This window comes from Pezoporus wallicus, unplaced genomic scaffold (genome assembly GCF_028554395.1).
Source record: "Pezoporus wallicus isolate ANWC-B61680 ecotype Strahan unplaced genomic scaffold, APGP_CSIRO_Pwel_v1 contig_5967, whole genome shotgun sequence".
NCBI lineage: Eukaryota > Metazoa > Chordata > Aves > Psittaciformes > Psittacidae > Pezoporus > Pezoporus wallicus.
The window spans coordinates 950,777-973,135 of NW_026639377.1; the positions used below are offsets into that span (position 1 = coordinate 950,777).

The window sequence follows — 22,359 nt, forward strand, 5'->3', positions numbered from 1 at the left end:
AAGCATAAGGAGCTGGAAATTTTCACTCTACTACACTACACACGTATGGAGAGTACATGTGTGTGTGTACAAGCATGCATCCCCAAAACATGTTAAACATGTTGAAGTAGTAATAGTTAGTAGTTAGTAGTAATAGTTAGTAGTAATTTAGTAGTATCAAACAAATGGTAGGAACAGCCTGATTGGAAAGGCTTTTAAGAATTTCAAGAATCTTTTCTAAATTCAGTTAAGTATGACAATACTATAAAAGGGTTTTATGCCACATAAGCTACAAGACTTACCTCTCGTTCTAACATCAACCCTTCTGCTCTCAAATTCTTTTCAAATGTGCTTCTTTTTTCTACCTGTGGACTTGACTTCTTGTACACCAAGATGTAATCAATGCGCTTTTTTCCATCTTTGAAGAAGAGCCCTGATGATGCCATGGCATCAGCCTGGAGAAAAGAGAACAGAAAAACCCCACCAAATATGGCACCTGTGAAAATGAAAAGCCCCATCACAAACTGCACGTAACACAGCATTTCCTAAAGCATAGAAAAGTCCATGTATCTGCAGGATGAATATGTAAAGAAGTAACAAGCACAGGCAGTTAATACGCATCTTTTGCTCAGGATTTCAAAATACTTAGAATGAAATAAAATAGCTCCACAGGACCCATATTCTACCCATGTCTTTCAGCTGAACAAAACCCTTAAAATTATTATATAATACATATCCTTAAAGCCTTAAAATTATTATATAATACATATCGATATACATAGATATGAACTTCCATTAATCCTTACTTCCCAGCAGCAATTGCTGGGAAAAAAATAAAGGCAGGGAAATGAAACCAAATTTCCTGCTTTGTACCTGGCCAAATTTTACAGAACAACCATGCTTGTATTTTCTCCAAAAGAGAAATAAATCTAAAAAACTTAAAAAGATACGCTACTGATTGGAATGTTTTCCTGCATATTCTAGCTGAAGTACTTTTCAATGCCATGTTAGCAATATTTAGATTTTATCCCATTCCTTCCCACCATTCTTGCAAACAAACCGGATTCTCTGACCTTGATATGGAAAACCCTGCTTTATATGCTGCTGCTGCAAGCTATTTTTGCATTCTGTCTTTTGCATGATTCAGAACAGGCAGTGACTGTATCAACTGGTGTCAGACTGTGAGGATTTGAAAACTGAAAAGGTAAACTGAGAAACTGTCGTCATCTTCTGGAGAGTGCAGCACTCATTTTAACACAAACTGTCCAGAACAAGTACATTAGTTTGAAGTAAGATACATTACACCTCTATATACGGGACCAGAAATTTATGAGTACTGCATCTTTTAGCTAATATGATGCTAGCCTTTGAAATTAATGCTATTTGGATTGTTGTTTTGTCCCTGGCAGTGTTCATAGGCTGGATGGAACTCTGAGCAACCTGGTCTAGGGGAAGGTGGTCCTGCCCGCGGCAGGGGGTTGGAACTAAATGAACTTTAAGGTCCCTTCCAACCCAAAACACCCTGTGATTCTATGATTCTATTAGATAAGAAATTTATAATACTCAGAGTTATATCCTATAGTTACACTCTCTATTGATAAATAGAACGAAGTGTTAGCGCATGGTATCAGCAGTGTAAATACTGGATACCGGTTCACTTGTTTCTATGTGAAAAGTTTTTCTTACTCCCACATACCTCACTGCCACCTTTCTACATATTTAGTGCTTCTGAGAACAACTCAGTCTGCAACAACTAGTTTTCTAACAAGATTCTTCCTCTTTCTCTGCTTTCTTAACTTCTAAAGCAAAAGCAAAGGAAAAGTCATTCTCAGCTACTGCTGCATCACAGCTGGGAACATTATTTAAACAGATTAAGCTTCAATTTAGAATCATAAAATTGTTTAGGTTGAAAAAGACCTTTAGGTTCATTGAATCCAACCATTAACCTAACACAGCCAAGCCCAACAGGAAACCATGTCCCTAAGTGCCACACCTACATGTCTTAAAAGCCTCCAGTGATAGTGATTTCACCACTTCCCTGGGCAGCCTGTCCCAATGCTTGACAACCCTTTCAGTGATTTTTCCTAGTATCCAATCTAAACCTCTCCTGGTTGAACTTGAGGCCGTTACCTCTTGCCCTATCACTTGTTACTTGGGAGAAGTGACCAACACCCACCTCACTGCAACCTCCTTTCATGTAGTTGTAAAGAGTGATAAGGTCCCCTCCCAAGCCTTCCCTTCTCCAGACTAAGCCCCCTCAGTTCCCTTAGCCGTTCTTCATCACACTTGTGCTCCAGACCCTTCACCAGCTCCACTGCCCTTCTCTGGACCTGCTCCAGCACCTCAATGTCTCTCTTGTAGTGAGAGGCCCCAAACTGAACACAGGATGCAAGATCACGCCCTCTCCAGTACTCAGCACAGGGGTGCCGACAATCACTGCCCTGGTCCCGCTTTCCACAGTAGTGCTGATACAGGCCAGGATGCTGTTGGCCTTGTTGGCCACCCATGCATGCTGCTGGCTCACATTCAGCCAGCTGTTGACCAGTGCTCCCAGGTCCTTTTCCGCCGGTCAGTTTCACAGCCATTTAAGTACAGTTAAGCTTACTTTCTCTTCAGCAGCTGGTGATGTAATCGCCTGCTTTTCCAGACAACACTTTTCAAAATTAACCATAAAAGCCTTCTGTTATGTGCTCCAAGATACACTCCTGCTTGTGTATGTTATTAACAAGCCTGTGAATACAAAATGGTGCTAGAAGTCTCAACTTTGTCAGGGCAGGGAACACAAGATGTCCAATGTAACCAAGAGAAACAATATGGAAACTGGAAAAAAATTAGTAGAAATGGATAGACATAGGAAGAATGATCTTCCAATCATAAATTATTTTGGAAGTTTGTTGAGAACAGGAAATACCCTTTAGTTTGGCTTTTGACATCAGATTTTCCATTTTTATTCCCATAAGAAATTTAAGTATAAAAGGAAAAAATAATTTATCAATATACTGATAAAATTTGAAGACTAGAATACCGCATACTCTATTATGTTTTTATGCATTCTTCTGCTTTGATTTATCCCAAGATATTCAGATAAATGGTATCTGAAGTCCAAATTAAGGTAGTCAAGATGGTTAAGCAAGATTATTAGTGCACTGAATACAGGGTTTGTCACCCCTTCTAAGAATTCTAGATGTAGACAGTAATAAAAACATAAATTTTTATTAATTTTAAATGCCACAAACGTAATTATCTAAAGATACAAGATGCAGAGATTTGAAGGTGAGGTAGTGGACTCAAGTTTTGAATATGAAAATTTTTAAATACCCAAACATTTTTCAGGTTTAAGACACAAGCAACAAATCTTCAACAATGAAGAACTCCTGCAAAAATACTTCACAAAAGCAGACCAGAGCTGCTTTTGTGCTCCATGAGGCAGGTAAAATGAGACAGAAAAGCCTGGACAAATTTCTCCCAAAAGGAGAGATGTGAAACTTCTGTTACACAATTTCTGCTCATGCAAGTTCTGCACAGACGTTGTGCAAATTAGATCTACCTTTCTGTAATAAACTTCTGCCTTTCTCTGGATTATTACTTCTGGCCTTTCTTTCATCATTTCTAAATGATTTTCTTCAGTCTTGGAAAAACATGTTTTCTTTCTCAGATTAACAACAGTCTGCAAATATGCCCTCAGATTCATCTGCCCCAAACAGAATTCTTTGAGAGCAATGTTCAATAAATAATGAGCTGCACTGATGGTAGACAGAAGAGTTTCATCTGTTCATCACAGAGCACTTTCAGAGTACTACCGCCACCAGCTAAGAAGTGTGATAGTGAAGCCAATCACCACAACTGTGCAGGGAACCTGAACTTTATCGATTTCAGGACTGATTTGCTTCAACACTATTGGCACCACTAGTTTCACTTTAGTGCAATTCTCAAGCAATGCTGTCCACCTATATTAACAGGAATATCAGGAAAAGAATTTATCTAGTAATTTAGGTGTTTTTTTTTTTCAATTGATGTGAAGGAGCTCCATAATGTGTACAGAGAACAGGGAGCAGTAATTTCAATTAAATGTGAGTCAAGGTATATTGGCTATCATCTACACCTACGAAAGGGAATCAGTCTCTTAGTACAAAGGGCATCCAGGCAAAGCACATTCAATATTTATGTGCTCTTTTGGATCAATAAATCTCCAATTCATTCTTTCATTTTTTTCTCAACACAGTGGACGAGAAAAGCATCAGAAGAAATATTTTGTGCAAAGCCGTTACTCTCCCCTATTCTCTTTTAAGATTTCCTATTTCACCTGAAACAGGCCTGATCAACGTCTGCTTTTTTTCTCTAATCTTCTTTATCCTCTCTATCTTCTTAGTTTTCCAGATTTTCTGAACAGCATCCACCTGATCAGCTTATCTACGTTTACACACATATGAGAACTTAAGTTCGAATTGAAACATTCCTTTTAGAGTACTGCTGTATAATTCAGCTTGCAAACTCAACATTTTAATTTCACCTTGTTCTTCCCAAGTCTTTAAATATTATCTAATTGTGTACTGAGGCTGTGAAGCTATTCTTCACTCAACAGTAATTTCATTCATAAAGCAGAATAGTAACACACTGGTTTGTATCAGAGTAGAAGACAACTTGAGGCTTCATTACTACAGATCTGCTGCAGTTCCTTAGTTTTATTATTTGGCAACATTTTGGGGTGATTCATAGCTTGTGATTATTATAACAACATGACACACTGCTTTGAAGTCTGATATGGTGTAAAATTCAAAATACTGACATAATTAATGAACTGAATTTTAATAGTTTACACAAAACAAGTTAATCAATTTAACCTAGAAAAAGGTTTTGCTCAAGGCAAAAAAGTGAAATGAAAATATAACGTAAATATTTAGCAAAGTTTTAAAATAAGAAAGAGTTTACATTTCTATTCATATGTGGTACAAGAAGATTTTCCTTGAATTGAGCCAACATCAAGGGATTTTTTTCAAGAAACTATTTTTCAGATTCTAATTAATAAGCAATGAGCTGTTTACAAAGTGGGAACAGCTGTTTTACAGGCTCTTTCTCTCCCCAATTAATTTAAATAGCACAATTCACAGAAATTGTAACTATTTAAACTCTACTGACTTCAGTCTACTAATTAAACTTTTACCAATTTTTCACTCCATACATAGAAACAAATATTCTAGAAGAGTGAGTTGGAACCATTCCCAAAGTAATAAGCAAGTTTTAGATTCATGTAAGAGTAAATGACATAGTATGCACTGTAACACAATATACCAGAACTCCTTTCCTCCATCCTCTGGTTCATGTAGGGATGGGAAATTCTTCCTCTCTATCCCTTTCCCAAGCTCAGCTACTGTGTTTTGCAGCTTTATCTGCCATATGCAACTGCATTTCCATAAACACTTGTATTGGGTTTGTGTGGCAACGTTTTGGTAGCACGGGGACTACAGAGATGGCTTCTGATGCTAGAAGATGCTAGAAGCTTCCCCTGTCTTTGATGAAGCCAATGCCAGATGGCTCCAAGATGGACCTGCATCTGGTCAAGACCGAGCCCATCAGTGATGGTGGTAGCACCTCTGGGATAACAGATTTAAGAAGGGGAAAAAGTTGCTGCATGACAGCAATTGCAGTTAGAAACAGGAGTTTGAAGTCAAGGACTATTGTTCACTTAATAAAAAGATGTAAGGAAGTTTTACATTAATATAAGCACATAGAAAACATCAACTCACAACCATAATCAACAATGGAAGTATTCACTTACGTAAGTGCCAACTGATACAGTACACAATAATTAAGCCGCCGCAGCATGATGTGTTTGGTTTGCCTCTACACTATACAGGATGAAGTTTAACTTTCCTCCGTGTGATGGTGTGATTTAGATTGTAAAATTGCATAAAGGAAAGTAAATATACCAACAGGCTGGTATCTGAGATCCAAAACATGGATGTGTACAGCTGGGAACTGGAATTCTTCTCTCCCCAGCGTCTTCTTATTTCATTGCAGTGATGCTTAGAACAAAATTAGTGTCCTCCCTAAGACAGCCTGAAATTTCTGACAGCTAGATGGGGTAGAGAAAAATAATTTTGATAATAATGAAGAAACATGCTATATAGAGACTCACTCACATGTCTTGGTTTGGTTTTTTGTTTGTTTGTTGTTGTCAAGGAAAATCAGCTTGGAATAGAGAAGTAAGAGAAGAATGAAGCTTTCACTGTAAAATACAATGGTTGTCAGAAGTGGGGCAAGGAAAAGCAGCTTTCTGTAACTCTTCATATCTTGGTTTTTAAGAGGTAATAATGGAAGGGTTTAGTGCTATTAAATCATGTATAAGACAGAAGTAGCCATGGAAAAAATTTGAGGACCTGGGCAGCAATTTCGACAGAGGTAGTTTGATGTGTGAAATTCTTCTAGTAATTACCTAAAACTGCAATACCTACATGAATAGCTTTCCTGTTTTGAGTAGAATGGTTATTTCTCACAAAAAACCTCAACTGTCTTCCAATATAATTTAGTGTTCTTAGAGGCTCATAAGACACTATTAAGTAGAGGAACTACTAATTCATGGAAACCACCTCCTTTATTTTCATTACTAATTCTCCCTAATACTGTTACCATGAACTTTACATTGTCGTCTTCAGTAATATTCACACTGAAGGATGCCCCCATTTCAGTTGCTAGTGTCTACAGGCAGAGCTTACGACTCAACTCTTCCCTTAAGTTATTTTTGGGAAATACATACATCTCTAATACTAACTTTAACAGGCTTATTTCTGTGAACAAAGTCAGATATCTAATTAACGCTTGCTTTGTTTCAAAATGTTTAAAAATCAAACCTACAACACTAGAAAGTTTACAGGCTTCTTAAGTTACACGGAATTAGCTGTGAAAATATTTTAAAAGATATTAAAACAGCACTAGGTATTTTTTACATTTTAAAAATCATACTCTGATTAAGACTACCCTAAGATGTACTTGATGAGAAGTTTCCTAAGCACCCAACTAAGTTGGCAATCATCTTGTGTTTGAAGGGGTTTGGAATGGATAAGCCAGAAATACATTTATTATATTCATCTTTCAATTTCCTAATTCCAAAAATATAGATTGATTGATTTTAAATTCCCATTGTTTGGACTTGGGGTTGTTTTGGTTTGGTTTTTTTGCCCATGAGCATAACAACCTCAGAAAGAAAATCGGGGACATATTTGCATATGCAAAGATATCCAAACTAACTTGGGCATCAAAGACAACAAAGACTGGTTAATATGACAGGCTGCTATAGTTACCCACGCTAATGTATTTCAGTGTATACTGCACTGTACTGTGCAGAACCTAGCTGTTTTCTGAGCACAGAGGAAGACTTCCAGAAACATCTGACTGTAATAACAAAATAATTAGCATTTATTTTAGCTTCTTCACAGAGGGCATCTTGTTCATTTTTGTTCTGTTCAGCCCTACAGAGTAAGCATGAAAAATCCATTTCTATATAATACAGAAAGTATATTTTGCTTCAGGAAAGTAATAGTTTTGGGTGATCTTATGCAAAATTTTGAGCATAAGTCTGTTCTGTGTTAGTGTATGAGGAAGCAGCAATGGAGGATGTTTGGAGACAGGAGAAGGCTTCTCATTTCTAATACTTAACCACTTCTATTTGCTCTGTAAGTCCAATAGGGAGGCCTTAATAAGAAGCATACTGACATGGCCACTGAACATTTTTCTTTACATGTTTATTTTTAAAAACTCTCATCATTATGATAAAATTACTCACTACTTTCCCTGCATCTCCCGAGGTTTTAATGTCAGGTTTTGTTTTTTTTTTTCTGGGGGGGTGGGGGTGGGTTGGGGTGTTTGTTTTTTTTTAACAAAATCTCACAGCTGATAAGAGCCATGCACTAAAAGCATAAACATGACGTTAACTTTTTTTGCACTTTACCATGTCATTCTGTTCTGGTACAACGATTTCATCTGTCATCATTCCTTTCAAATTTTATTTACTTCTGTTATATTAGACTGCTTTTGTGGACTACTCCTTATCTATCAGGCTCCCTTTGCTATTCTCCTTCCCAGTACACTGCTGTCAGCTCACAACATCTTGTTCTTATATACACACTAAAACACTTCTATTGCCAAACCCTCTCTTTCAGCATGTACGCCTGACTTCCACTGAAAGCAGGAGCAGGATCACGAGTGAAATAATATATATGAAACTATTGATAAATTGACAGGATTAGAATACACAGCACAAATCTGTACAACTCTGAAAGTTATGGACTTAAAGAGGAAAAAACAAAACCAGAAAATTCCTGTAAATGCGTGGAAGATAAGATAAAATATTAAGACTGAAGAATGCTTTTATTCTACAGATATTACCTTTAATTTACTCTGTTTTTCAAAACTACCGTAACATTCTGTAAGCAAAAGATTTGTTTTGCAGGAGAGAGAGGGATATGTCCAAAATCACAAAGAATCCAATAAAATGCCTAAACAATGTATTTCACGTTTTCACAGGCATATTTATTCTTTAATAATCACTACAATAATCTACTCCAAACATTCTGAGTTTTGCTTAAAATATAATGATTTTTTAGCATCATGTCCAGCTCATGAGATACAATTCTCCATATACTTTGGCCAATTGCTTTTATAAGATGTTCTTTAAAATTCCTTAGGAGTTAAAGAACATTTCCAGAGACTGAAAGAGAAAAGAGAAATCATTTCAGACCCTATCCAACACCGAACTAGTCCAAATACAAAAGGCAGTATACTAGGCTGCTGTTTAGGCAGTTTCTTTATAGTTCCTGAACCCCTAGTGATAACACATGAATTTTGTTTCAAATATCTTTACTTCATCACACAGCAAAACACACCACTAAGATAAAAAATTAAACTGATAAAAAGAAATCATCAGTGAAAGTAACAATAATGAAGTTGATGAAAGAAAATGGAAGTGTAATTTCTCAAATATTCATATCTTGCTGCTATACATGTGACAATAATTGGTACAGAAAAGAATTCATTGCTACTGACTTCACAGCTTCTCTGTACCAATGTTGCCTTCCATTCAAGTGACAGAGTCTATTTAAGCCTGCTTTCCTTTCTTAGTGAAACTAGAAACATCAACTTTCCAGTCAGGAACCTTCTCATTCCTACATTTCCCTTGCAACAGCAGATACTACTCATTCAATACTTTGCTGAGTAGCCACTTGTTGGCATCAATCCCCTGTGTGAGATCCCCTTGGCACAAATACATACATGAAATTATACTTTTTACACAATCTCAACAGCAGTTGGTGATGAAAAGATGTCTGAAATGGATAAGGAAGACAGTTTTTTCATGGGTCTGAACTCACAACTTTTCATTATGAGCTCTGTTGATTCTTAAATGATCCTAGCTTACACTAACCATCAAGGAAGCCAGAAAAGCAGGTAACTGTCAAGATGAATGTTGGCCTCCAGATGCTATTTCAAAATTATCTGATATTTCTAAAGCTTTAAAACTGCAGCAATACAAACCAGATTTATGGAAAGATATACTTTATGTGTTCCATCTGAAACACTAAATAATTCTTGGTCAGACTGAGAAGACTTCTTTTATTGCAGTAGATCAGTTTCTTTTCCAAATATATGAGAGTACTTACCAGCTGTAAAGCTGTAGAGCAGTCTTCTGTGATTTCAACAGTCTCAAAAAGAATTAGATGCCTGCTTCTGCTCGTTTTATATCCATTTTGGGAAGATGTTTCCCTTAGACATCTTACACTAACTGCCACAAAGACTTGTACAATAATCCAAAGGCAAAATAGTAACCTTTTCTGACACAAAACTAATCTAAATCCCCTCTGCCTCTTCCCAGTGAAGGCAGAAAAACAGTAAATAGGAGAAACCTGCTTTATTGCCTTACGTGCTGGTGTTGGCTCGGGTAGAGTTAATTTTCTTCATAGCAGCTGGTACAGGGCTATGGTTTGGATTTCTTCTGAAAACAGAGTTAATAATTCAGAGATGTTAGCATTGCTGCTGAGCAGTGCTTACATGGAGCCAAGGCCTTCTCTACCTCTCTCACCAACACACCAATGAAGAGGCTGGGGTTGCACAAGGAGTTGTCAATGCTAAAAGGTAGACATGGCTTCAGGAGACTGGTTTTAAACTCTGAAGTACTTTGTTCAGTATGTCAGGGCAGGAGACTGAACCATAAAAAGCGCATTTTTGTTTAAACTTTATACAAATACAAGGCTCCTCTTTAAACTTTGAAAGAAAGTTAGCTTAGTTGCTGCTTATAAACTTTGTATCAGTCCTGAATGCAAGGCTTGGAGAAAACACAGTTAATGGTCATTTTATATTTTATACAAAACTATAAAAAATACTTTGCTTTAGCACAAGGAAATGCCTGTCACTATACAGAAATTATCTGTTACTAGATTTACTCTGTAGCAGCCTTCCCTCCTATTAAAAATATTTAATGCTCTGTAACAGTCTAAACACTTCAGATTCTGCATTGTTTTCTCTGTCGCTTAGGCCACATATAACATAAAAGGCTTTGTTAATTAATCAACAAAATCAAATAAGAACATCCATTCTTATTTCTGTCTTTATTCAGCTAACGTTGCATGAAAAGGCAAAACCAAAAAGATAGCTCTGTGACCACAAAAACTCTTATTGCAGTGGTTTAGGTTAAGTATCCCTGCCCATGGCAAGCAGTTGGAACTAGATGATCTTTTAAGGTCTCTTCCAATCCAAACCATTCTGTGAAACTATGATAACCCTTTTCTGTCACTACTGAAGTTATATTTTCATGTCCCAGATTTCTGATCTGTAAAAACCATTACCTATAAACCTATCTAAAAGTTATTAGATAGATATTATAGAAAAGTTTTCTAAAACCACCCCATGAAATGGAATCTGGGAGATCACATCAATGTACCTGTGTACAGGAGTTCCTGTAGGAATGGTGACAATGAATAAGCCTTACAACAGTTACATGACTCTCATGAAAACTGCATTCAACGTTCAAGTCACAAACTGCAAGAGGCATAACAGATGACAGAGCTGTATAATGGCCCACTGAAGAATACATTGTATGTAAAGCACAGGATCTTAAAGCAATTTAAGAATTTCTGGGTTTGTAGTGTGCGATTATTCATGTCTTTATATAACAAAGATCAGAGAATCACTGGTAAAAACTGGGCTGCTGAATAACACTATTTCCAGTGCGTGAAGAATTAAAATATTTCGGATTTCCTGAGGTTAGTCTGTTCGCCACACATTTACAAGCAATTATGCTTAATGGAAAGGATAATTAAGGGTCTCCCAGAGCAGAGCAGTAACAAAAACTACATGTTTTGAAATGAAAATCCATCCTAATTCTTTGGCATTATAGTGGACAAACTGCTGTAGGAAATGCACTGTGAGGAATACCGTGATTAGGTAACTACTAAGCAAGATAACATGTCAGTTTCACCAGGGAAGATGGCTTTTCTAGTGCTTTAGTTGAGGGTCCCGAAAATACTCTCACATTCTCCTGTACACAAGTGAATTTTATCTTTCACTCGCTGTGAAAGTATCATTTAGATTTTGGTTACATGGAGAATCCTACCCTTTAGATTATTCACTACATGAACATAGTTCTTCTAAACTCTCATAATTTCCTGCGGCCTCCCAGCTGACATGAATTTCACACCATGCTGGGAAACCTACGTCTTAAATTCTGTGCAATACTAATTTTTTTAAAAAGTCCACTGCCTTTTAGCTTTAGTTTAGTTGACAGAAATCATTAGAACCCTAGATTCTATATAATCTTGGTCACTTTTGGTACAGAGAATTCCATTCACTGATTCTGCAGGTCAAACTATAATATTCCTATATTATTTCTTTTACATGAGATGCCCATTTAAGATGCAATTTACCTAATCCCTGAAAATTATATCTTAAAAATATTTAAGCACATTCTGATAATTGATACGATTTAATAAAAGTTTGTGTCTGTTACCTTTGAAGACGATTTGGTCCGAGTTTCTGTTTTCTGCCTGGTAAGCTTGTTTTGAAGAAGCAATGACTGATCTGTACGAGCATCATAATTTCCATGTTCTGAATCATCTGCATATGTGTCTTTTTCCTTTCCTATGCCTGAAGGAAAAACAGAAGAAAACAGTGGACTCATTTTAGGTTACAGAAGAGAGAAACTAACAGTATTGTTAGAGCCAGAGTTGAATATTCATTTTAGTTATCCAATTTTTAATAACTTTTAGTCTACCCCTTCTTGCAAAAGTTTTTTACTTGAAATGTCATCATCTCTGTCTTAAGCTAGAAGTGACTTCTCTTTTTAGTAGAAGGCCTATAGAAACATTTCTATTGCCATTCCAATTGAAAAAGCTCACAACATTCTTCACAGTACCTAAAAAAAACCCCAAACAACCCAACCCCTACGCAATATAAAGCAAATATTCAAATGTTTTTGTGCTTGACTCACACTTGTCCAGACTCAGAACATGTTGTCAAATAGGAAGTGCATCTTGCAGACCTGAGTAACCTCCCATGCTTTAAATTTAAACAAGCAATCAAAATGCCTGATGGGCCTACACTCATGCTGCTCATACTTGGATACAGTATTTGAAAATTTGCATATTAAGGTAACCACTCAAGAACACATTTTAAGAGGCTTCCCTATCAGTGGTAGAAGACAGTTAACACCATGAAGAAAGTGTTTACATTGGATTTTTAATAGCTCAACAAAAGTTTCTATTAAAACTTGCGTATCCAAAGAGAGATGCAGATGACTGAGGACCATCCTCAAAGCTTACAAAGATCCGCTCTCACAGACTAAATTTCACCTGAATCATCACTGCAGGCAAGTTAGAAGGACTCAAGTCTCTGGGTACTCTAGAGCCTCTTTCAGAAGGCAGACATTTTCCAGACATGTAATTTCCTTGCACATTCTCCATCAAAAAATCATGACAATACTTATCATACCTACCCAGCAGAGGTAAAATGAGGGGTAATGTCTGTGCAATGTTGGACCATGTAAGTTATAATGAATGTTGGAAAATGGTTAGTCTTGAAAAAAATATTTTAAAGATGAAAAAATGGAATAATTATTCCCACACAATTATATCTTGGACAAGTTGAAAATATATATTCAGACAAAAAGTTATCCACAAATACTGAGTTAAGTTCCCATCTCAGCTTTCACATCAACATGGGAAAAGTCAGGGGGACTGGGAATAGCATTTAGCCCAATTATTCTAAATACTAAATAAGATGCCAAGAAAAAAGTCATAGTTGCTGTGGGAACCACAATCTTGAGCTTCCCAAATTTTATATTCATAAAAGCTCATCTGCAACAACAAAGTATTTTTCAATAAGCTGTTCAGTTAAATTCTCCAGAGTAAGTACTACAGAAAAGAAACCCCAAACAACAATTATCTCACATAGCCTAAATATTTCTGAGATGGAACATTACACCGGAACATTTACCAAGGGCTGTTCTTTCTGAAATTGAGCTATTTGAATAATGATTACACAAAATGAGGCCCTGCTAATTTGTGATTTTGATATTAACCTCAGTACATCTGTGGAGGGATTTCTTAATATATGAAATAGCCTGTTTTAATCATCAGTGCACCAAACTCAGGGGGTTTTATTTTAAGCAATGTTTTAATCTTAGTATACAGGTTATTCTCTGGTCCACAACAATGAATGCAGTAAAAAAGACTGTGAAGTAGGTTTCAAGTAGGAGGTATACAAAGCAGAAAACAGGATAGTTAAGCAAGATTTTATTCATGGCCAGATGTGATGAGCTCTCAGCTTTAGTAAAGATCAAGCTTTGCAAAAATATCTAATGTTTTTTCAACTTTTTAAAGCCATGAAACAAGCTTTCCCTTAGCAGTCAACATACTTTTACCTGCTAAGCATTTTTTATGTTTTCAAGGACAAAGCATTGAAGTGTAGCATATATTTTTCATTAAAAAAAATAAAAAATTGCTACTTTCCACCTGTTATCTCTGTCTGAAATGTAGCATGAAAGGGTTTTAGCAACAAAGAACCCCATAAAAATACATTTAGAATTAAAGAGGTGCATTTCTTAAATGAAATTGAACAATACTTCTTACTATATCTATGAGGAGCTGATGACTTATTCTATGCACCTAAAGCAATGTCCCACAAAGTAAAAAAGGGAGGAAGGAAGGAATGAAGATTAAAACATAGCATTTAAACACAGCACTTGAATAAATATTTGTTATACCTGTCTGAGAGACATAGCACCTAATCCATATTTTAGGATTATCTTCAAAAAGTGCATTTTTCTTAACATTCCTGTAGTTTGAGACATTAATGTTAACAGGACACCTAAAGTGTGCTTTGTAGATACTTTGAATAGACTAGCGCCATTTACCTCTTCTGCAGCATATATTTTAGAAAAATCTGTAATATAAATAATTATGCTCAAGGTAAAAATTCAGTGGATTACAACGTATCTCTATACCAGAAGAGGTTGGAAAGAACAGCTGCAAAATGTGTGTGTTTTAGTTGGCTCATTTTGCTTCTTAAGCTGAGCTTTTTTGAAATTTCTTTTGATTAAAGAACAGAGAATGAAACAAGTTGGGTTTACAAAAAAGCAGAAATGAAGCTTTGCCACCAACAGCATTGACTATGGATTTGTATTTTTCTACAATGGGGTGCTTTTCCTGTAATAATGTATCCACCACTTTTATTAAAAAAGAAAGTCTCTCTTCCTTAATTTTCCCACCCATCAAGCCAAAATTACATACTGTTAAACTTACAGAACCTAAATTAATTTGAGCTGATTGTTCCTAGCATCACCAAAGCTTATCACAAGACAGTGATTTAACTCCTTAAGTCTTTCTTCAGTAACTGCAGTTTCTAAACTTGTGTTAACATTTTTATATATTTGTTTACAAAGTGACACTATTTTCTGCCATCATTTCCTCCACATTCTCCATTATTTGGCTTTGCATTTTAACTGCCATTTTGCTGATGTATTTGAGTTATTAAGTTATGTTAATTAAAACTTGTGGTAGTTGAGAGCTTTTTGAAGTGTTGTCACATAAAAACTTTTATTTAAAAAAATCATTAAGGCTGAATTTTAAATAAAGATGAGGATATCAAATCAGAGAAAAGGACTACAGCTCCTAATTCCAAAGGCAGAGACTGAATCATATTTCAGTGAAGACAATGCGAACTCCACTATTCAGTAAGTCAAGGACTTCTCTTTAACTGGGTACATACTTAAAACAGATTCACCCATATATATATAATTGTGAGCACAGCTGAACATGTAACTAAGTAATGCATACCCTCACCTTGGATCCACACTCAAGTATAAAGTAATTTGAAAAAGATTCAAGCATTAATCAATCAGATAACAGATCTCTCCATCCCAGTAGTTGCTTTGTTTTGCTATCTTGTAATATGGAGACACGATGAGTCACTTCAGCCTTCATACATCACAAAACCTATCTACACTTGGTGACATACAATTTTGCTGTGCTTGATACATGACATTAAGATTTGCCCTAAGGGCACTTGTACGATAAAATGTAGTAGAAAGTTTCAGCTCTGGGAGTCTTTTACCTCCCTATGCAGAAGCACTTTGTTTAAATATTGATTACAAGGTCCACACTTCATATTTCCATTTTTGAGTCTTAAATGCTTGACTACCATTCTTTCCATCATACTTGCCTAAAGGACCAAGAGTGCATTTTATTTATAACAGTTAGAGGAAAAAAAAACACCCGTAACATGCAATCCACCAATATGTTTCGGATAACTGGCACAGAAAAGCAAGTATTCCTCAACTGCAATGTGTCATACTTGGGGAAAATTAATATTAAGATTATTCCTAAATAGTTTCTGTTTCACAAACAGTGATATGATGACTCCTGACTCACTTCTTTAAGGCTTTACACATTTGCAGATGGGCCTTGAAAAGCTTTTGTAAGAAGAGATAATTGGTCAATAAATTCACCCCCTTTTGTCCTAATTTAGTTCTAGAAACAACAAATAACCTGGAGAAGGATATCACTGGACATCTGGATAAATGGCATTGTGATGGATTTACATCTTATTTTATTCTGCTGTGTACCTGGAATACTATATTATATACATAACATGAAAGGTTTTTCAGTTACCTATGTATGTGTGTTTAGATATCAAAAAAACTACTATAACAGACAAGCGCAGAGTTTTCTTAATGTACAATTTCTCATGACCTTTCAGACTGTGATAACAATTACACAGAGTATTTCTCATTTTTTAAAAAGGGGAGTCAGGTAGGATGGCTGTTTGGAGGAGTTAAGAGGGTGTACAGAATCGCAACAGGGAGATTAAATGCCTAAAGCACTTTGATATTTTGAATGTCAATATTAACTCCAAAGACTAATCCTTACTACGTTTTGGCAAGCACCATGTTCATAATAGAGCACAGCTTCTCCAGCCATGCTGCCAGCTCTCCAGGCAGGAACAAGCTCTAATATGGAAGATGGACAATTCCCTCACAGACCAGGTATAGGAAAAACTGACCTAATGCAGCTTTTCAGCCATCTCACAACATAGAATAGATGTGACAGCTCTTACCTTTGCAGGTATTGCCTAAGGAACACAAGCATCTGAACAAATGATTCTAAAAGTCACAATGGAAACATCACATTTCTGTCAAAGCAGAAACTGAACCTGGCTTTCTGGAGTCACATCTTCTGTCATTTCTCAGCCCCTCCTTTCATGTCAATATTGTATGTATTGCATAGGTTATTCTGTCTGTTTTGGTTTATCATAACATCACTTAACCAAAATTCACTTTCAAGGTCTTCTGTAATAAAAAGATGACAGTTTTTATCATGCAGTCATGCTGATACTTTGTTGGATTGTTAATTTTGATTCAGGTCTTAATTTCTCAGTTCACTATGTTATATCATGGCATGTAATTAAGGGAGTTTCTTACACATAAGCTTTGTAATAATTAGAATCAGGACACATGAAGACTATAAGGCTATAGGAAAATTATGCACTACATCATTCATGATCAAGTTCCTATGTAGGAAGGATTTAATTTCATGCTAAGGAGGATTAGTTACTATGCCTAAATCCCTCATAATTAACCTAATTCACAAAATGAAAAAACAGAACTGAAAAAAGAATAATTTAATTATTTTGATTTTTTTGCTAGTGAGTGCTTATTTGTCAAATAACTTAAAACCAGAAACTTGTATCCAAAACCTGAATGCCAATTTGCACTGGTTATATTAGTCATTACTCATTTTTTACATCTTATTTGAAATTAAATATTTCAGCCTAACAATTAGGGCAGATTCTCTAATTTCTGATTGTAGGGTCTGCAGAAAGCTGCTTACACCTGCAGAAAGCTACTTCTATACTTACTTGTTTTAGAATGAGCAAATTGGATTTTTAAGTTAACAAGCAGACTATCAATCAGATTTGCAAGTCATTCTTCTGGTCTAAATGGATTTCCAATATGGCTTAACTCCTGAAAAATCTCGATGCCTCAGGCACAGAATCATAGAATGGTTAGGGTTGGAATGGACCCTAAGATCATCTAATTCCAACCATGTATGTGATAAACCGGACTTTTAAATGCATTAATTAGGAAGAAGTTCTTCCCTGTGAGGGTGGTGAGGCACTGGCACAGGTTTCCCAGAGGAAGTGGAAGGTGTTCCTGCCCATAGCAGGGGGGTGGAACTAGACAAGCTTTAAGGTCCTTTCCAAACCAAACCAGTCTGTGATTCTGTGATTAATCTGAATTATAATAAGAAATCCCTTTTGTAAATCTGGCTCACAGTGCTTGAGACTGAACATTAAAAAACGAAATGAAAAAAACTGGCAGCACCAATGATAGTAATTTTAACAACAGAAAGGGACGTAGTAAATGGAAAACCATGTAATGTACCAGTCTGAATACAGCCACTCTCCTTCTAATCCTTTCGCTAAATCCAAAGGATAATTTGAGAAAAGATCAGACCATTCAGTGGTGTATTATTTACTGGTTTTGTGAGCTTTCACAACTTACACCGTCCCTTTTCACCTGCACCGTGCATTGGAAAAGAGCATTTATCACAGTTGTGGCAAGAAAAAAGTTACTCTTCATAGAAGATGTGAGTTATCACTGAAATAAAGCAATTCTCCTGCAAATGATGTAAATTCCCTTCACCTTAACTTGAGTACTTCAATGAAAACCTGCTAAATTCTTTTCAAATCATACAAGTGATTTCTAAAGCAAACTCAAAACTCAAAAAAAAGTATGTTGTAACCACCTCTATAATTTTAACAGAGGTTACTAAAGAGGATTTTTCAACTAACCTTCATATAACCTTCAAATAACAAATAACCTTGATCAAAATTGCTTACATTCAGATTCCTTTTCTAAAAGATGGCCAGCCAATTCTGAGATCGTTCAAAGATAAGGTTCTCTCCCTTTATGCATATGATGGCCTTCAAGGGAAATAAAGCATTATTTTAAAAATATACCAATTAATGTTTCTTTATTTGGGATTTGGAGAAGGCTGAGGTTCTGAATGACTTCTTTGCCTCAGTCTTCACTGGCAAAGGCTCTGACCAAACCACCCAAGTCTTGGAAGGCAGATGCAGGGACTGTGAGAATGAAGACCTTGTGTGCCCACTGTAGGAGAGGATCTGGTTTGAGACCATCTTAAAAATCTGAACATGCACAAGTCCATGGGTCCTGATGAGATCCATCCGCGGGTCCTGAAGGAGCTGGGAAATGAAGTTGCGAAGCCACTGGCCATCATATTTGAAAAATCATGGCAGTCAGGTGAAGTTCCCGATGACTGGAAAAAGGGAAATATAACCCCCATTTTCAAGAAGGGGTGACCCAGGGAATTACAGACCAGTCAATCTCACCTCTGTGCCTGGCAAAATCTTGGAGCAGATTCTCCTGGATGGCATGCTAAGGCACATGAAAAACAACAAAGTGCTTGGTGACAGCCAGCATGGCTTCACTAAGGGGAAATCCTGCCTGACTAATTTGGTGGCCGTCTATGATGGGGCTACGGAAGTGATGGACAGGGGTAGAGCAGTTGATGTCATCTACCTGGACTTGTGTAAAGTGTTCGACACTGTCCCACACGACATCCTTGTCTCTAAATTGGAGAGACATCAATTTGATGGATGGACCACTCGGTGGATAAAGAACTGGCTGGATGGCCGCACACAAAGAGTTGTGGTCAATGGCTCAATGTCCGGCTGGAGACCAGTAACGAGTGGTGTCCCTCAGGGATCCATGTTGGGACTGGTCTTGTTTAATATCTTCGTTGCTGACATGGACAGTGGGATTGAGTGTGCCCTCAGCAAGTGTGCCGACGACACCAAGCTGTGTGGTTTGGTTGACATGCTGGAGAGAAGGAATGCCATCTAGAGGGACCTTGACACACTTGTGAGGTGGGCTGATGCCAACATCATGAAGTTTAACCATGACAAGTGCAAGGTCCTGCAACTGGGTTGGAGCAATCCCAGGCACAGCTACAGGTTGGGCAGAGAAGAGATTCAGAGCAGCCCTGCAGAGAAGGACCTGGGGGTGTTGGTCAATGACAAATTTAACATGAGCCAACAGTGTGTGCTTGCAGCCCAGAAAGCCAACCGTATCCTGGGCTGCATCAAAAGGAGCGTGACCAGCAGGTCGAAGGAGGTGATCCTGCCCCTCTACTCTGCTCTCATGAGACCTCACCTGGAGTATTGTGTGCAGTTCTGGTGTCCTCAACATAAAAAGGACATGGAACTGTTGGAACAAGTCCAGAGGAGGGCCACGAGGATGATCAGGGGACTGAAGCACCTCCTGTATGAAGACAGGCTGAGAAAGTTGGGGCTGTTCAGCCTGGAGAAGAGAAGGCTGCGTGGAGACCTCATAGCAGCCTTCCAGTATCTGAAGGGGGCCTATAAGGATTCTGGGGAGGGACTCTTAGGGACTGTACTGACAGGACAAGGGGTAACAGGTTAAAACTTAAACAGGAGAAGTTTAGATTGGATATAAGGAAGAAGTTCTTTCCTGTTAGGGTGGTGAGGCACTGGAATGGGTTGCCCAGGGAGGCTGTGAGTGCTCCATCCCTGGCAGTGTTCAAGGCCAGGTTGGACAGAGCCTTGGGTTATATGGTTTAGTGTGAGGTGTCCTTGCCCATGGCAGGGGGTTTGGAACTAGATGATCTTAAGGTCCTTTCCAACCCTAACTATTCTATGATTCTACGATTTATACATGTGTGTACACACAGAAGTGTGCATATACCAGTGGAGTAGCTCCTAGATTATCTAACTCAAATTAGTTAATGGTAATGTATGCCAAATTATTTTATGTTGCTAGAGTTTACATAAAAAAAAAAAAGTTCTAGAGGAAAACAATTTTTTATTAACGTGACTCTCTGTAGCTACTATGTGGCTACTAGGAGTAAATTATACCCCACTTCCTTTTTCCAGCTACAACTGAAACCATGAGCTATTATTGGTAGCTCCAGGAAAGATACAAGTTTAGCAACTGAAGCTAAAGTTATGTCATTTAAAACCTGGCACAAAGTAATTGCTGGGCATGTCTTTCAGAAGAAAAACAAAGTGCAGTAAAACCAAAATGTAATATAAATATGCATCTGTGTTATTCATTGATGTTTTTCAGCTAGTATCCACAGGCAAAAGGCTTTGAAAAATATAAGGTTGAATTCCCTTTGATAGAATGAATGTCAAATCTCTGAATGTCAAATCTCCAAGTGTCATTGGTGTGACTGGCTAATGTATTAAAAAGTGGATGACATTGGAATTATACTATTGTACAAATGAGTTCAGAGTTTAACATCCAGATTCTTGTGTAACACAAATTTACACGTATCCACAAATACGACACAAGTATTTTAGTTTTTCATGTATTTACTTCTTAAAAGATCCTAACAATTCCAAAAAATTGCCAAAAACTTTTTTCCTGTTTTGCTAAATATATGCCTTTTAGGTATTTGTGACTATTGCATCAACATGAGACAGCTGTCAAAGTAAATCCTGTATCCCAGGTATATTCTTGTTACCTAAAATACTGCACTGATACTTAGCCTAGATGCCTCTGTCATCTCACATCAGCATCATCTTTGACATCTGGTATCAAAGATATATACCTAGACAGGAAATACTTCTACCGTGCCTATGAAAATTGCTCTGAAGTCCTGACATTTCATACTAGAACAAAAACTTCAGGCATCTTTCAGGAAAAAATTTCAAGTATTGCCTCAAGACAGTCTGTAACTTCATGATGGTCTTTTCTGTACAATTCAGTAACTGGAATAAACTTTAGTCTCCCTCTTCCCTAACACTGCTTCCGCAGAAGGGTACTGGTTGCTCTACAGTGGTCTCGCCCATGGCAGAAATCCTGCCCCCCCTCCTAACCTTGTATAAATAATCCTGAAAAATTCTTGACAAACTGAAGTGTTCTCATCAAAAGAGCTTATTCAGAAAATTCCCCCATGTGTATGCTTTATAGAATTTGGCTACTTACTTGCACCTAAATGAGCTGACAAAAATGATTGTGTTGAGTTGTCATGAATAAATTCACTGTAATTAGTTATTCACTAATTACATTATACTGGTTAGCAGGCATATTCCTCTCTTGGAGTTCTTAGGTAAAAAGACATTTTCTTAACAGTCAAAAAGCAGGAATCTTACACTCATTTGATAAGTAAAAATATTCAAATAAACTGCAGTAGAGCTGGAGGGATTAACATTCTTCGGTGAAGTGGCAACTCCAATCTTATTTGTGAACTCAAGTCACAACAAGTGACAAAGGTCACTTTAACCAGAACTTTATACTCTTCCATAATGCAAATATACAGGAAAAAAAAAACCAACAAATTCTATGACCACCTTGAGAATTGTAAGGAATAATGTTTTACTTAATGTCCAGATCCAAGCAGCAGGCAACTTCCACCTAGGTAAATCAAAAAGCTCTGATTATAACCTTCAATACGTGGAAATTTCCATGAAGCTTTGGCTAAGCACCAAGCATTCCATCTGAAACCTCATAGCTCATGTTGCAGAACCTCACTGCATGTAACTTCACTTGAATTGACTGATTCTCAATTTAGAAATACTACTTACCACCTAAAACTGACAGAGGATAAAGAATGTAAGTCCGTAACATCCTTGACCCCATCTGCCTGCGTTAGCAGTAACAAAGGTGCAAGACATTTATAAGTTAAATAGATATATGGTCTTATCTACAGTCAACTAAAACAAAACAGAAACTTTCCACAGAAGTCTTTTACATGATGCTTGTTAAATTCTTTCTCACAAGACAACAGTTTGTCTATGGACACAATTCTGGAAGAGGAAAACGCTACATTTCTGGAAGAGGAGAAAGCCATT

The 22,359-nt window shown here is 37.0% G+C and overlaps 1 protein-coding gene across 5 annotated transcripts in view; it reads right to left on the reverse strand.

Annotated features, from left to right (window-relative positions):
• The window catches only part of ANO3 (anoctamin 3), a 209,231-nt gene that overhangs the window by 62,559 nt on the left and 124,313 nt on the right, over nt 1-22,359 (reverse strand). For all 5 annotated transcript variants that reach the window (XM_057414416.1, XM_057414415.1, XM_057414419.1 and 2 more), the window contains exons 4-5: nt 11,972-12,108; nt 282-434 (exon numbers count right to left, since the gene is read on the reverse strand). In XM_057414416.1, the coding sequence (XP_057270399.1) occupies nt 282-434; nt 11,972-12,108 (290 nt within the window). The remainder of the gene's footprint in view (nt 1-281; nt 435-11,971; nt 12,109-22,359) is intronic.